Source organism: Micropterus salmoides, unplaced genomic scaffold (assembly GCF_014851395.1).
Source record: "Micropterus salmoides isolate LMB-PRFRI ecotype aquatic unplaced genomic scaffold, ASM1485139v1 Ms_hic_scaffold_17, whole genome shotgun sequence".
NCBI classification, from domain to species: Eukaryota; Metazoa; Chordata; class Actinopteri; order Centrarchiformes; family Centrarchidae; genus Micropterus; species Micropterus salmoides.
This window is the reverse complement of record NW_024040817.1, coordinates 20,560,492-20,575,412: the sequence shown is the minus strand read 5'-3', so window position 1 is coordinate 20,575,412 and position 14,921 is coordinate 20,560,492. Positions and strand designations below refer to the sequence as shown.

Genomic DNA, 14,921 nt, shown 5'->3' with positions numbered 1-14,921 from the left:
AACACAAAGCTGACTTTATAAAGGATGAGTAAACATTTTATTCTCAGATTACAATAAAAACTAGCTGAATGTGATAATAAAAAAAAACATGTCTGTTTGATTCATGAATTTTTTTAATATAGAAAGGCAAGTAAAATCGAGCACCAAATACATAAGCAGTAAGGCAAATATAAAAATTACATAATCATACGTTTGTCATCAAGGTGCCATTAGCTGCCATACATCTCGCTGGTCAACAGAGATGATAAAATAAGACATCTCTACATTCACTGTTTAAATCTTGTGTTGATGTAACAGAATAAAACTGTCAGGCTGAAAACAGTTGCATTAATTACAGTGATCTTAATTTAATAAAAGCTTTCATATATGCTAAAATATGGCAAGCGTGTGCTTTGGGAAAACTGATCTCTGATGTCTTGACATCACTTGACTTGAGACGGCCAGTTAATAATAGTGAGGAAGGTTAAATAGTGTAATACAATTATAAAGGCAGAAGAAGTGGTAAACGTTAAAAGATGTAGTTCTTTACTTCACAATGACTGCAGCATCCCCTGAGGGTGTTTACTAAAACACTGGAATGTCCCCTCTCATTTGGCCCTAAGCAAGTTCTGTATATCGATCTATTCATTTTGCCTCCTCACCAATCATCAAACTCTTCATTGACCATCAGGAAAGCAAACCTGTTGTTTATCTCCCCAGTCCCTCTCCCCCCTCCCCTTGCTCCTCTCCCACCTCCCCCTCTTCCTCTCCTTCCCCGGCCTCCACCTCTCTTCCTCCTCCCTGCTGCTGAAGAGGAGTGATGGGTTTTGGAGCTGCAGTTCCACACGGCTTCCAGCAGCGAGACGTAGAGTTGTCCGGACAAAGAACCCCCGGCCAGGAGGGATTCAGCAGCTCGACCCCCTTTCAGATACTTGATGAGGCCATGCACCAAGGTGCCGCTGTACAACCTGAGACACGCACAGAGAGGGAGGAAGCCAAATTACAAAAATTAAAGAAATTCCACTTATCCACAATGATATCTGCATATACTTTTCAACTTTGGAAACAATTCACTCTCAAACTAAATTCCATCAACGTCTATTGTATTGGACTGGCAGCAGAAATTCTCAAAAGACAGTTGTCTCAAAAGCTCTGCAAATAGAACTAAAACTATCTGCATGATCAGATCCCACTAGGTGAGAAAAGTTGTTACCAAGTGATCGGGAACATGGGTCCCGATCATATAAAGCAAAAAGGCCAAACATTTGTCGGTTCCAGACTCTCTACTCTTTCATGTCCCTGTGCCTTACCACGATAGCTGGGGTTCAGGTAGAGGCAGCAGCAATAGTTGATTGAGACACAGGGTGCTCCAGAGGCAGGCCTGCCATTGGCTGAAACTGTGAGCCACTCCGACATCCAAGCCCCGTCTCTCTCCTGGCCTCACACGTTGTCTATCCAACCCTGCCAACACATGGCGCTCTGCGGCCCAGTTTAGCTGCGGGACTGGGATGATATGCAGCAGTCACAGGTTACTGAGATGCCAAGTATACCTTGTGGAACAAAACAAAAGGTACAACACAACTGTTGTATGTTAGTAGTGGGTACCTCCAGGCTGGTTGTTCCAGGACATCTCTCCATAAACCATGCCCAGCACCAAAGCTTGGAGCTGGGGCCGTGAGGGTGTTGGTATGGCCTCTCGCAGCCAGAAACCTGTCACTGCTACTGCCAGCCTCAGGTGGAGAGGAACAGAAGTCAGGGTGGACTCCTTCATCCCCAAGACTTCGAACAGGACACCAAGACGAACTGCCACAGGAGCCTCGGTAAAATTAAAAGACAACTTGGGGCAAACCTAACCACATGAACTATTTCTTTTAGAAACCATACATTCCTAAATGATATGAACCAAAATTGATGCTATTAGAGACATACTGCATACTTTGTTGTCATGTTTACCTGGCTGAGTGTATCCAGACGTAGGGGGGTTCTGGGGGGATGTGCCTCTACCTGGTTTTTCTTCAAGTTCACATCCAGACGGTCATACTCCTCTACACACACGAGGGCACCTGAGCCCTGAGCCTGCACTGTACCTGCGACGGCTGCGTGTTCAATGTTAAATCCTACATTTACACCCCTACCTCCACCAACCTGAGCACCTCTGTACCCCCTTCCCCCTCGCCCTCTCCCACCTCTCGTACCCTGGCTGATGTTTTCTTGTACCCTCACATCCCGTGCTTGGACATCTTGGCCTCTCTGCAGTAATATTCCATATACAGCCTGGCGTATGAATCTGGCGATGTAGTGGCTGCTGGCTAGCTTGCTGTTCTCCACCTGTGGGAGGAGCAGAACTCTGCGCATCACCATAGCATCTACCACCAAGGGAGCTAACTGTCCCTGCGCTGCAGCCTGCGACAGGCACTCTGGCAGCTGTGCGAGCCCAGAGGTCCACCCTCCAGGAGCTACCTTATCTCCAGAGAACCAGCGAGCCAGAGAGCTTTGAGGGGTGATGTGGTACTCCTGCATACCTGCCCACAGCTGTGAACTGAGCCCACCTATCTGTCCTTTCTTGCCCCTACCGCCTCCACCTCTGCGTTCCTCCCCCATTAGCCTGCTCACCTCCTCCAGGGCCTCCGCTGGACTTGAAAAAGAGGACAGCCAGAGGAGGAGACCCTCAATCCGGGACATGGGTGCTTTCCCTTTACCCCTGCCACCACCTCTCCCTAATGCACTCACATCTAACAGACCCAGAAGTGTGTCAGCATCTTTTGGAGCGCCATAATCATTACCGGTCAGGACGGCACATAAGGGTAGCAACTCCTGGTTCATGCCCCCAAACCAGCGACACAGCCCGTTAGTGGTGTAACACCGAGCCGAGATATAGCGGTGAGAGGCTTTACCGTTAAGGTTGGTCCACTGGAAAAAACTGAGTGGCAGGTAACCACCTAAGATAAGAAAACAAAGCACAAAAACAGTATGTAAAAGACGGCAAAATCAAGCGAGACACTATCACTACCATTCATTACAAAGGTCTTTTTAGATCCTTGCTACTACCCACACCTGGCAGGTCAAAGATATAAAAGTCACTGTCATTGGTCAGAACTGGGCAGTTCCACTGATGAGCTAAACATGCTATTTCCCAATCAGCCTCAGCTGGACACTGGACCAGCGGGACTCCTCTCTGGCTGAGGACCTGAATGAAAACGTCCCTTGTGAGGATGGGGAGAACAGAGCCATTGCAGCCGCGAGACAGACTGTCCGCCTCCCTTATCTTGGACTGCAGACGCTGCCGCAGGGTGGGAAACTTCTTGTCACTGGGATCAATCCCTTTTAACCACACACAAAAGAAAGACAGAAATTAAATGTTTGTGCAGGCTTAAATGAACTTGTTGATCCAAACAAAAAACTTTTTTGTTTAATCTAATTCATTCATCAAAGAACTGTCTACAATGACCAAAATATCTGACTACATTATGTAATAGTTAGAAATCTATGTTATAACATTGAAAAACAAAATTATAAAACAGAGAGAAGAGTCTTGCTTTATAAATAAAAAATTTGGAAGATTTCCTTCTTTGAATTGTATTTTGTATATAAAAGTAAATACTTGGATTAACATCATGAAATTAAGTTTCCTAAAATAAAGGAGCTGAGAGGGCATTCAAATTCTAAAGCATCCTTACCTCCATCCAGTACCACATATGGCTGGATGTTACAGGCTGCCAACGCAGAGAGGAACTGGTTGAGCAGGCAAGTGAAAGCATCATAGTCCCCTCCATGCTGCTGGTCCAAACCGTGGGTAAAATAGAGACGGAAATACAGACTGCAGCCATCAATAACCAGGCGACTGTCCCTGAACTTCACATCTTGTAGAAAGTTTCTGTTCCCCTCCACATAGGTGGTCAGACCCTGGACACCCATAGGATCTCAGAGCCTAAAAAAACATGGAGTGAGAAGATGAATGAGTTACGAGTCACTCACAGAGGTGCTGGTGGAGTTTCAGAGCTTCAGAGTAGTTTATACTGCCTGGTTGGTCGTCTGAGGGTGTGTGGAGTCCAATTATAGAATGCGACGGAAAAGAATCGTAACAAACTCTCAGCCATTGCTGAGTAGACAGTCAGCTGGACTTTGTTTTCCCTTACTGACAGTGTGACTCTGTTAAAAGGTATGTCACAACGGAAATTACTGAAACAAAAAATTCATCTAAACCAAAGGCAAGTGATTGACCGTATTTTAAGTGCATTTTAAAACAATTATTCGAAAGGTAGTTCAGGATTAGAGCATGCAGATATAAATAGTCTGCTACCAACCTATGTCACTTTACTTTATTTCTGTTTTCAGGTCTTGCGCAGTTATTTCCTTGTAATGCTATACTTCAATGTAAAAGTCCTGGTTTGTAAGAAAGGTGTATATTCAATTGTGCAAATAAATAACATTGTTTGGTATTTTAAACATATATTACTGATTTTAAAAAGCACACAACTAAATTAAAAAAAACACATGAAAATGACAGACAGTTAAACATTAAAAAATAGAAAACTCTTATGCTGAAATACTATAATCGCGTTTCTTCTCGCGAGAGAGCAAGAACGCAAACGCTAGCGAGCGCGCTAGCCAGATTTGTTCTCCCGTTTGAGATTAATTTCTTGTTTTATTATGGCTACAATGTCCGGAGGAACAAACCTCGGGATTCTCGGGGCAAGCCAAGCAAACTCCGGAACATCCGCACAACGTAAAAAAGACAGCAGTCCGTCCGCTAGGTTCTGGGAGAGTCCGGATACTTTAGCCCAGCTGGAGGTGGTGCGACAGTGGATCGGAAAGCACTACAAAAAGGTAGTTAGCTGGCTAGGAAGCTAGCTAAGAAGCTAGCCGCCCCCTGCTAACGTTAGCAATCCTGCGGCTCAGACTGTAAACAAACGTCTCATGTTCGATACCGTTACCTTTACATTGGCAAGCAAGATTTGTGTGAAGTTGAGGAGTGCCGTATCTATCTTAATTAAAGATTTAAAAAAGACGAAGTGCAAATGTAGCCAGATCCTAGAGGTTAAAATCCGACCAAATACAATAACGTTATAGTTAAGTTGGTGAGACTGTCGGTAAAATGCATTAGGTTGCATGAAAGTATGATAAAGAATTATGTTCCTCAAAAAATGTGTCTGTGTCTGTCAGTTTGTGCTGGTGGATGCTCCATCATGTCAGGCTCTGGCTGCAGTGACGCTGCAGCTTCTCAAGTTTCAGGAGGAAACCTTTGGCAGACAAGCTGCCAGTCCTGCGCTCACCAAACTGCCTGTGAGTCTTTCTTTTATAAATGTCGTGTATTAATATCTCATCATTTGATTGGTAAAAGTCTATAGAATCTCAAAATGTTCTGATTTATGTGTATTTAGTCTTCTTGTGTTTTGTTTGACAGTGTTATAAATACAATACTACATCACCCAGTTGTGACGTAATTTGAATAATATTCAAATATAATAAATCTCAAGGCTTCTTGTTGTGGTCCTCGTTTGAAAGGGAAAACATTTTTAGGTGAAAATCTGGCAACATGGGTTAAAACATGCAAAACAAACTAAGTGTTGAATTTACAATTTTTCTGCAGGCACAGTGCTTCCTGGATCTGCGACCAGGGGGTGGACTCTGCCACATTCTTGGCACTGCCTACAAGTTCAAAGCTGAGCAAGGCTGGTGAGTTTCAGGCATCTGATGACTTTGGGCCCCATCTTGCACCCGGTGCAAAGCAGCATAAAGTGTCATTTGTGCCTATGGGAGTGTTGGTCTTAAAATGATTTGCATTGCGCATTGCATTGCTATCTTAAAGTCATTTAAACTTAAAGTGATTGCACCATTGACCCCAAAAAAACAGGTCTAAAGTCAACGGTGCAGTATTTCACTGTTTTTTTGTTATATTAGGGGTGCGTTACTCCAATGGTAAGAGAGACGCTGTGCACATCTACGCACCAGGCACAGCAGCGTAAATTCATTTATTTAAAAAATCTCTTGGCATGCCGACAGGATCGGTCAGGATCTAATGCTATTTCATGTTCTGTGTTCTACACATTCAAAAGGTCTCACACACACAGTCCAGGTTCATACAGTGAAACAGTTTGGCGTAAAGCAGCTGTCCTCCTGAAAATCCTGAGCTCCATCAGAGAGTTTAAATTATTTCAGAAGCTAAAAATTGAATTATGTTTTCATTGGTGAATTTCCTCTGTCTCGTCTTGTCACGCTTATACAGGTTTTTTTGTTTTGCTGATTAAATGCCATTCAATCGGTCAATTAATGGTTTTTACAGTATAATGCGCCATTCATTTGTTATTATAATTGCAAAGCGCCAAGGTGCAAGTGCAACTGGCTTTTAAAAGGAATGGGAGATGACACTCTGAATGGTGTTGTGCGTGTTATGTCCAAAACACACCCACGACTAATTCACAGACTAAGTACCCTTTTGAACCATGCGCCTGGCGCACTGATCATTGTTTCCCTCTTTTTAAAGGCGGCGGTTTGACTTGCAGAATCCATCAAGAACTGAAAGGAATGTCGAGATGTTTGGTACCATTGAAAGAGCGCTGATCCAGGTGACAGAGACACACACATTAATACACACACACACATCAGCCCACCAAGAACACACAACTGATGAACTTGTGTTTTGTGTGTCTACAGAACAGCTGTATGTCACAGCCTGTAGTGTATCTGGACGCTACGCTGGATCAGGAGCTGGCTAGCAGACTTACCGATGTTATCACCAAACACCAGGTAAAGTGCTGCAGAATAGAGTTAGAGATGTGCAGACAGAGGGTTAGATGGACTGATGAAAGATAATGAAAGAATACGTTGAAGTATATTGAGACAGATGTGGCTGATTTAGAAAGTAGCAAAAATGAAACCCAGTGCAGCTCTGAAAATGCAGTTACATTTTAGTGCCACCTGTTCATGGTTTGTCGTACCATAGGGTACACTCACTGACGATCGAACGCTCGCCAGTCACCACATCTACCCGTCACCTGCTTCTACAGAGGAAGGTCAGTTAAAGTTTGTGCATTGTGTGTTTGTTATCTTTTTAAATGTCTGGTACTTATTTAACTTGACACCATTTTTTCATACATGTCTTTTTTCTTCTTCAGATGAATGGATGCGTCCTGTCATGCGGAAAGACAAACATGTCTTGGTACACTGGGGCTTGCACCCTGACAGGTAATGCACAAGCACATGCATGCACACATAGATGTTCATACCAAAACATAATGTGTACCTATTGTGTCGTTTCTCACTTTTCAACAGTTATGACAGTTGGCTGTCCTCGAGTGATGTTGAAGGAGAGGTTGAAGAGCCACCACATTCAGAAAAGCCGTGGCGGGTTAGTACAGCAGCATGCATTCAAAGAACAACCACCTATGTATGCTATAACAGTCAACACTTTTTTTTCCAGCTACATTTACTATATTAAGCTACGCATCAATATTTTACACTTCAAAATGTTAGAGTACGCCGATTTAAACATAGTGTCAAATTAACGTTTTTGCTCACCTGCCAAGGTAGCCTGGTAGGAGTCAATTTACTGCAGAGCAGTGCAGTCTCTCACAGTGAGAGAGCTTATTTATCTATCTTATTTTACTTTTTACTTTTTTTAATAGCGCAATTCTTCTGTTTATGTACATGTTTTTATTTCACACTTGCTTTGGCAAGAACGTGAGTTTCCCATGCCAATAAAGCCCCATTAAACTGAATTGAACTGAATTGTATGGTAGTCAGCAGTTTCAGAACAGCAACAGACCATACTCTATATACATTATGGAGGCATTTATATGATATTTCAAACATTCAACAGGTAACTTGACAGGTAAAGCCTTTTGATTGAAGTCAATTTAACTTGCAATTGGTCATATAATGTGGTATGTGGGTGTGTCTGTCCATTTTGGACACTTGATGAAATGAACCACATTAATACTTACTTTGTGTGGGGGTGTGTGCTCCAGGTCCATGCTGGCTGGGTTCTGGACACGGATGTTTTCAACGAGTGGATGAACGAGGAAGATTACTGTGTGGATGAGAGGAATGTACCAATCATTCTCCGCCAGCGTATTCACCTCAGAGACGAACAGGTTTGTTCCAAGCTGTGGGCGACCTTGAGGGCTTGTGAGGGGAAAGGTGTTCTCAATTATAATTACATAGATCTTACCGTTTCCTAGTGGAACATGGAGGCAACCAGGAACCTTTAATTTTTAAAATTTGAAGAGTCTTTATCTGTGATGTTTCAGTTTATGATGCGGAAACTCTACCCTCTTGTTGCAGGACTCCAAATCGACCCCTGCCAAAAAGAGACGACGCTCCCCCTCTCCTCCCTCATCTGAAGGCAGGAAGAAAGGAAAGAAGGGGTAAGAAACAAAAGTTTTAACCTAACAGGAGGGTATACTTTGGCCCTTCAGTGTGCAGTCTCAGCATGGATTCTTGTGTGTGCACAGGAGAAGGCGTGGACAACAGGAGGAAGAGCCAGAAGAGGACTTGACCAAAGACATGGAGGACCCTACCCCTGTTCCTAACATGGAGGAGGTCATACTACCTAAGATTGGTAAAAACACAAAAAAACAGTGACTAGGAAATTGGCACATAAAAGTATATTACCCGTAAACCGTTCTTAATTTCATCTTTTTGCTCTTGTAGTCAACCTGAAGAAAGACAGTGAGAATACTCCTGTCAAAGGAGGGACCATGGCAGATCTGGGTAGGTTTACATGTGCTATATCTAATGTTTAAGAAGAAACGGAGCATGTGTAAATGTTCATTAGAAATTATGAAATACGATTGGTCTTGTGTGTGAATGAACCTGGAGTTTTCTCCGTTCTTTCATTTTTACTTGTTCAGATGAACAGGAGGATGACTTCCCTGGAAGGGTAAATATGATAATTACAGGAGGGTTGGGTAGTCTATATCAATTAGTGTCTTTAGTTTCAGTGTTATTAAATTTACTGTATTTACGTGTGTGTCTAGGAAGATGAGGAGGGGAGAGGGGAGATATCTCGCCTGTCAGAAGGAGAGGATAACATCACAGAACAAACCCATCATATCATAATACCAAGCTACACATCATGGTTCAATTACAACAGGTAAATAAAAAAAACACACACACACATAAACACAAACATACCCAACTTTATAGCCTAACCCCAAAAAAAAACCTTTCAATCCATGCATCCCAGCATTCACTCGATAGAGAAACGTTCATTGCCTGAGTTCTTCAATGGAAAGAATAAGTCCAAATCTCCAGAAATGTGAGTACTGCAGCCATTCAGACTTTACTATTCAATTCTTATCAGATGATGGAGATATCATCTCTAAAAGCATGATCTTTCTCTGCGCTGCAGCTACCTGGCGTACCGTAACTTCATGATCGACACGTACCGGCTCAACCCCCAGGAATACCTCAGTTCAACGTCCTGCAGGCGCAACCTGACTGGAGACGTCTGTGCTGTCATGAGGTATGCATCAGTGTGTGGGTGTTTGTGATCATGCAGTGGCTTCTGCATCTGCTAAATTAGGTGTAGTATGTGGGTGTTCTGATATGAACACGTTAACAAATTAAATCTGTAATGTTGTGAGGGACATGTGGTATGTGGTACTTAATGGGTCTGCAGTTCAAAAGAAGCTTTTATTTAACATGACACATGCTGATTTGTGTGTGTATTAGCGTATTTCCATCTGTAGTATAAGTATAATGAAAAATGTTCCGTGTTTTCAGAGTTCATGCGTTTTTGGAGCAGTGGGGTTTGATTAACTACCAGGTGGATGCAGAGAGCAGACCCCTCCCCATGGGACCCCCGCCCACCCCTCATTTCAACGTATTGGCTGATACACCGACCGGGCTAGCCCCCCTACAACACAAACCCCTGCAGGTAAAACACACACACATAGCACATGATCACAGGTGTATTTGAAATACATGTTTGTATCATCTGGAAAGCCTCCTAATATCTGGAAAGCCTCCTAATGAACTTTTACTCTTGCAGGTGTCAGCCTCACAGCACATGTTGAATTTTCCAGAAAAGAGCAGAGACAAGCCTTCAGACTGCCAGAACTTCGGTCTGCGCAGCGACATCTACGCTAGGAAACATCCTAAGGTCTCACATCGTAACAGTACAAACATACTGAAAACTACATCTTCATTTAAACACCCAATAGTTTGAATCTTGTTTCGTATACATCCTGATTCATTTTTGACATATTTATTTTACTAGTCTCTCATTTTAACAATTTCTGTAATTACACATTTAAAAAGTTGTAAATAGAATTTTTCTAAGATTGTTCTCATGACATCTGTCTCAGGCTAAAGGAGCAAGTGCAGGAAGGGAATGGACAGAGCAGGAGACGCTCTTGCTATTAGAGGTAAGACAGTCACTTCTGTTTTTGGCTTCCTTTCATAGATCTTACACATGAATCATTGCCTTCCTAAAAGGGAAATTGTTTGACTGATTTATGAGAATCTTTTACATAAGTTTTGCAACTTGTTCTGAACCTTCCCTGCTTCCTCTCTGTCTCCTCTTCTCCTGCGTCTCTCTCAGGCCTTAGAAGTCTACAGAGATGACTGGAACAAAGTGTCCGAGCATGTGGGCTCCAGGACGCAGGACGAATGCATCCTACACTTCCTTCGTCTGCCGATTGAAGACCCTTACCTAGAAGACTCTTCAGCCTCCCTCGGCCCACTGGCGTACCAGCCCGTGCCTTTCAGCCAATCAGAAAACCCTGTCATGAGCACCGTAGCCTTTCTGGCATCCGTGGTGGATCCACGGGTAGCATCATCCGCAGCTAAGGCAGCACTGGGTGAGAGGACAGAGAGAGGAGCGTTAATGTATGTGTAGTCTATAGCTGTGTCTCAATTTGGATACTTCAATTAGTATACTAAAAATGGAGTACACTACATGTCAAACTATGTGCTCAAATCAAACATGATCCGTTGAGCAAGTACCGAACCCAACATTTGACGGCTGCTGCTGCTGCTTTTTTAATGGTGAATTGTAACCGGGCGGATCATTTACACCATCATTTGTTTGTTCACTTGACTTCAATTCAATTAAATTAAAAGTGAATAAAAATGAACATACTTTCACAATCGCAACCTCTGCAGCTTCCTCGGCTGCCATTTTCACAAGTTTAGAAATGGGTTTGTGGTCCCTCCCCTTTCACTACGTAGCCAAGATGGCGACCGTTAAGTGTGAGAAGTGTCCAGCATTCTTCACTCAACTTTTGGACCACTATCAGTGTGCCATTCGGGTGCTTAATGCACTCAAAATAGCAAGTGTAAGTAAGGAAGGCTGTGAATTGAGACACGGCTTAGGTTATGGTTCTGAGATAGTAGTGTTTGTGTGTGTGTATAGTGATTCTACATCTTTGTCTTCAGAGGAGTTTTCCCGAGTACAGGAGGACTCCGTGGATAAGATCTCAGAAATGTCCAACCAGCCTGACAAAATAGGTAAGACACACAAATTAATCTAGTTCTCTGTGCTTTGTACAGTGCATCCCTAATTCTGTCTTCCTGTGTCCTTCAGAATCAATGGATTTAGAAAAAATTGAGACAAACTCCACCTCCCTTCAGGTGAAAAAGCAATAAGAGCATAGCGACAGTTTTATTGTATCTACTGGTGCTTTTTGTGGCTTACCCTGTGTGTGTGTGTGTGTGTGTGTGTGTGTGGATCTGTTTTAGGTCCCTGTAAGGATGGATGGACTCAAGGTGGAATCCACTGGAGCCACACTGGAGGGAGAACGAGTCAAAAGAGAAAATGCTGAAATGATGCTAGCAGAGGAGAGAGACGGTATGTAAACATGTACACTATACATATTTGTATGCATCTGGTATGTGATCTGTCCACATTAAAGAAGTTCTCTCTCTGATCCAGGAAGGGGAGATGACGACGAGAGCTTAGGGCGGCGGGAGGGAGACGGGGATGATGGGAGAGTGATGGAGCAGGATCTGGTGGAGGGCAGCGTTACCACGGCAGCAGCAGCCGCTCTAGCCTCAGCTGCCACAAAGGCCAAGGTAAATCCCGCCTTTCCACTCCAAAACGGACCAATCACTGGGATAAAGACAATTCACATGTTATTTTAAATAGAAGAGACTTTTTTTTCTGTTTTTTGTAGGGCTGCAGCTAACGATGATTTTAGTATTCGAAGCTTCGATAGATTATTTCAACGATTCATCGATGCGTCATTTATGAAATAGGCTACTTTTGCTTGGATGTGGCGGCGGCGGCTCGTGCAGACTACACGTCTTTCAGCGTCGGGCGATGGCCGTGCCGTTCCTGGACTTGTTGTTGTTCTCCTACAAAAGAACAAACGCACGAATGTCCATTTTCCACTGCTGGATGTAACCTTATATGTACCGGGAGGACATAACAGTGTTATGAATCTTCTCATCAACTCTTGGCAAGAAAGTATGTAGCAATGAAGTAAATCAGCTGTATCTAAGGTCTCGAGTCTCTGCTTTTCCTAGGAGATGTTCCCGCCCACAATCATAGCCAGCTGCTGTGATGAAAATAGTTCTTGCAACAATATAAACCTGTGGCGAGCATTTCAAATGTGTTTCTATTATGATGTGTAGTTAGGTGAATTGTCGTCCCACCCCTAGTTGCTGATCATTGATAAGTTGGTAGTTTTCATCCATTTAGTCTCTCCATGTCCCTCTTTGCCACGCTCTGTCACACCCAATCTAATCTACCATCCTCTCACCTCCTTTTCTCATCTTCTTCAATGTTTACCTTCTTTTATCTTTACCTCCACTCAATTTCTTCTTATCTATCTCATAGACTTACACCCAGTGCTTTTTGTACTTCTTTGCCTCACTTATTTGTAGCATTTGGCAGCAGTAGAAGAGAGGAAGATCAAGTCCCTGGTGGCTCTGCTGGTAGAGACCCAGATGAAGAAGCTGGAGATCAAGCTGAGGCACTTTGAGGAGCTGGAGACCATCATGGACCGTGAGAAGGAGGCTGTGAGTGAACATAGTATCTGCCCTAAAAAAAGAATAATGAAACCTCTTCATCATCAAACCCATGCGCTGCATAGCTAGTTTTTGCATTTATTCATTTCATTTATATCCAGAAGCAACAGTAACATGCTCAAAAACCAGTCGGTATCATTAATACTTTGTGTCTGTGTGGGTAATGTGCAGCTGGAGCAGCAGCGGCAGCAGCTCCTGTCAGAGAGACAGACCTTTCACACAGAGCAGCTGAAACAGGCAGAGATGAAGGTTCGCCAGCAGAGGGAGCAGCAGGGGCAGCTGGGATACACAGTGCAGCATTCAGGTCTGCATTCATTCTTGCAACTCACTGTACTGAATTAATCCAGTGACATCCATCCATCCATCGTCAACCGCTTATCCTGCGTCCAGGGTCGCGGGAATCCAGTGCCACTCAGTTCTTAATTTCTTTTCTGTTAAATCATTGTTTGTACCTACCCTTTAACATCTATAGTTTTCTTGTTATATTTTAGCCCCGCCTCCTCCTTCAGGCCAGTCCATGCCCAATCGGATGATGCCTGGTGGAGGAAATGCCCAGGCAATGGCCGCTCGACACCCTGGCGCTCCCAATGGCATGTGTGAGTATTCTTTACTGTTTCCATTGGTTACTGATATGTGCTATGTTAGTCTCATTATGTGTGTGTGGTGAAACAAACATCCTGTGTTTCTGCCTCAGACCCGTCCTCGCAGCCTGATGGGATAACACCAGCTCAGCCGGGTGCTCCAGCATCGAGTCACAGCTGAACTGACCAGAAAACAAGACACACAAACATACACACCAGTCCTCCATCAACCAGAACACACAGATAACGATATTCAGGAAGAACTGTTAAGAAAATGAAGTCTGAAAGTCTTCAGTAGCGACATGTTTATAGACTGAAAGACACACAAGCACATAGACACAGTTGATTTGTATTTGGTCAATGGCTCAGTCCGTCTTATATCTGTGAAATATTTGTGCTCTGACGTCAGAGTTGAGAAATCTGAAGATTGAACTCAACTCATTAAAGTTGTTTTACATGAAACTAAAACGTGTCGTATTTTCTAGTTCAGACCTTTTGTATTGTGTCTCTGCATGCTTCTGTCTGTGTGTTTGTTTTGCTTCCAGTAATGGGTGTTTCTTCATGGAACATTTACAATTGCTCAGCAGTTGCACAACAACATTCAACTTAACTTTTCATTTCCCCGTGCCCCTCTGAGAGTGTGAAAACTTTGGAATACCTGGAAGTTCATTGAGGGAATCCAGTTACATTCATTTCTGTTTTCAATTAAATAATTCATATTCACTCAACAACTTTTCTAAAAGCAAATGACATTTGTCTAAGATATGTTGTGTTGCGATACCTCCAAATGTAAAAGTTACATTGTTCCTGGGAAATGACAACAACAAGAAAGATCACTACAAGATTGTCCTCAACGTTACTTGACATCTAAAAGAAATCTCACTGATATAATTTCCTCACATATACAATGGAGTCCTAAGTCGAGAGAGTTAACATAACCCATAACTGTTTATGCTCCAAAAAGGTGCACTTTCTCTTGTTTCTGGCAAGACAAACTTACTTTGAATCTGATAAAGTTAAGGTTGGGAAACGATCTATTAAGCAGAAGCAGAGACACTATACAGGCTGTCTAGTGATAAACATGATGTCACAACTCAAAGTGTGCCCTGCCAAAATGGTAAAGAAGACCATTAAACAGGCTCTGACAAACTCAAAGGTTTAGAGGTATCCTGTTTACACACCTCCAGAATGTTGTCTGTCAGCCTGAGGTGTCATCTGTGAGCACCAACTCCCATTTGCATTTACACTGTCTCAGTAGGCTACCATAGCTTCAATGATGTCTTCAAAATGTTTTAAATGCAGCCGACAGTAAGGATTGTAGATGTATTGCATAGTTATGATTCCACAGATGCTTTAACTCCAAAGGAATGAACTTTTCAGTCACTC

At 43.1% G+C, this 14,921-nt stretch overlaps 2 protein-coding genes across 4 annotated transcripts; one reads left to right on the top strand and one right to left on the bottom strand.

Annotated features, from left to right (window-relative positions):
* Positions 1-93: 93 nt before the first annotated feature.
* aste1b (asteroid homolog 1b) lies at positions 94-4,794 on the bottom strand. Of its 3 annotated transcripts, none has more exons than XM_038724794.1 (7): positions 4,657-4,794; positions 3,657-3,907; positions 3,034-3,300; positions 1,933-2,918; positions 1,585-1,795; positions 1,290-1,482; positions 94-947 (listed from the first exon to the last, which is right to left on the bottom strand). In XM_038724794.1, exons 2-7 carry the CDS (start codon positions 3,892-3,894, stop codon positions 638-640), a joined length of 2,205 nt encoding a protein of 734 aa, XP_038580722.1. In that variant the 5' UTR covers positions 3,895-3,907; positions 4,657-4,794; the 3' UTR covers positions 94-637. The 3 variants fall into 3 exon arrangements, with proteins under 3 accessions (XP_038580722.1, XP_038580721.1, XP_038580723.1); XM_038724793.1 differs by lacking the exon at positions 4,657-4,794 and adding an exon at positions 4,284-4,361; XM_038724795.1 differs by lacking the exon at positions 4,657-4,794 and adding an exon at positions 3,997-4,277.
* On the top strand, positions 4,550-13,998 carry smarcc1b (SWI/SNF related, matrix associated, actin dependent regulator of chromatin, subfamily c, member 1b). Its single transcript, XM_038724792.1, has 28 exons — positions 4,550-4,806; positions 5,143-5,262; positions 5,570-5,655; positions 6,464-6,545; positions 6,634-6,726; positions 6,923-6,992; positions 7,095-7,164; positions 7,252-7,327; positions 7,947-8,072; positions 8,263-8,345; positions 8,433-8,539; positions 8,632-8,691; positions 8,832-8,860; positions 8,958-9,073; positions 9,167-9,238; positions 9,332-9,445; positions 9,706-9,859; positions 9,974-10,084; positions 10,290-10,349; positions 10,526-10,784; positions 11,362-11,433; positions 11,510-11,556; positions 11,665-11,773; positions 11,858-11,997; positions 12,811-12,945; positions 13,126-13,258; positions 13,446-13,550; positions 13,649-13,998. The coding sequence occupies exons 1-28, from the start codon at positions 4,630-4,632 to the stop codon at positions 13,714-13,716; spliced, it is 2,874 nt and encodes a 957-aa protein (XP_038580720.1). The 5' UTR covers positions 4,550-4,629; the 3' UTR covers positions 13,717-13,998.
* The last annotated feature ends 923 nt before the right edge of the window (positions 13,999-14,921 follow it).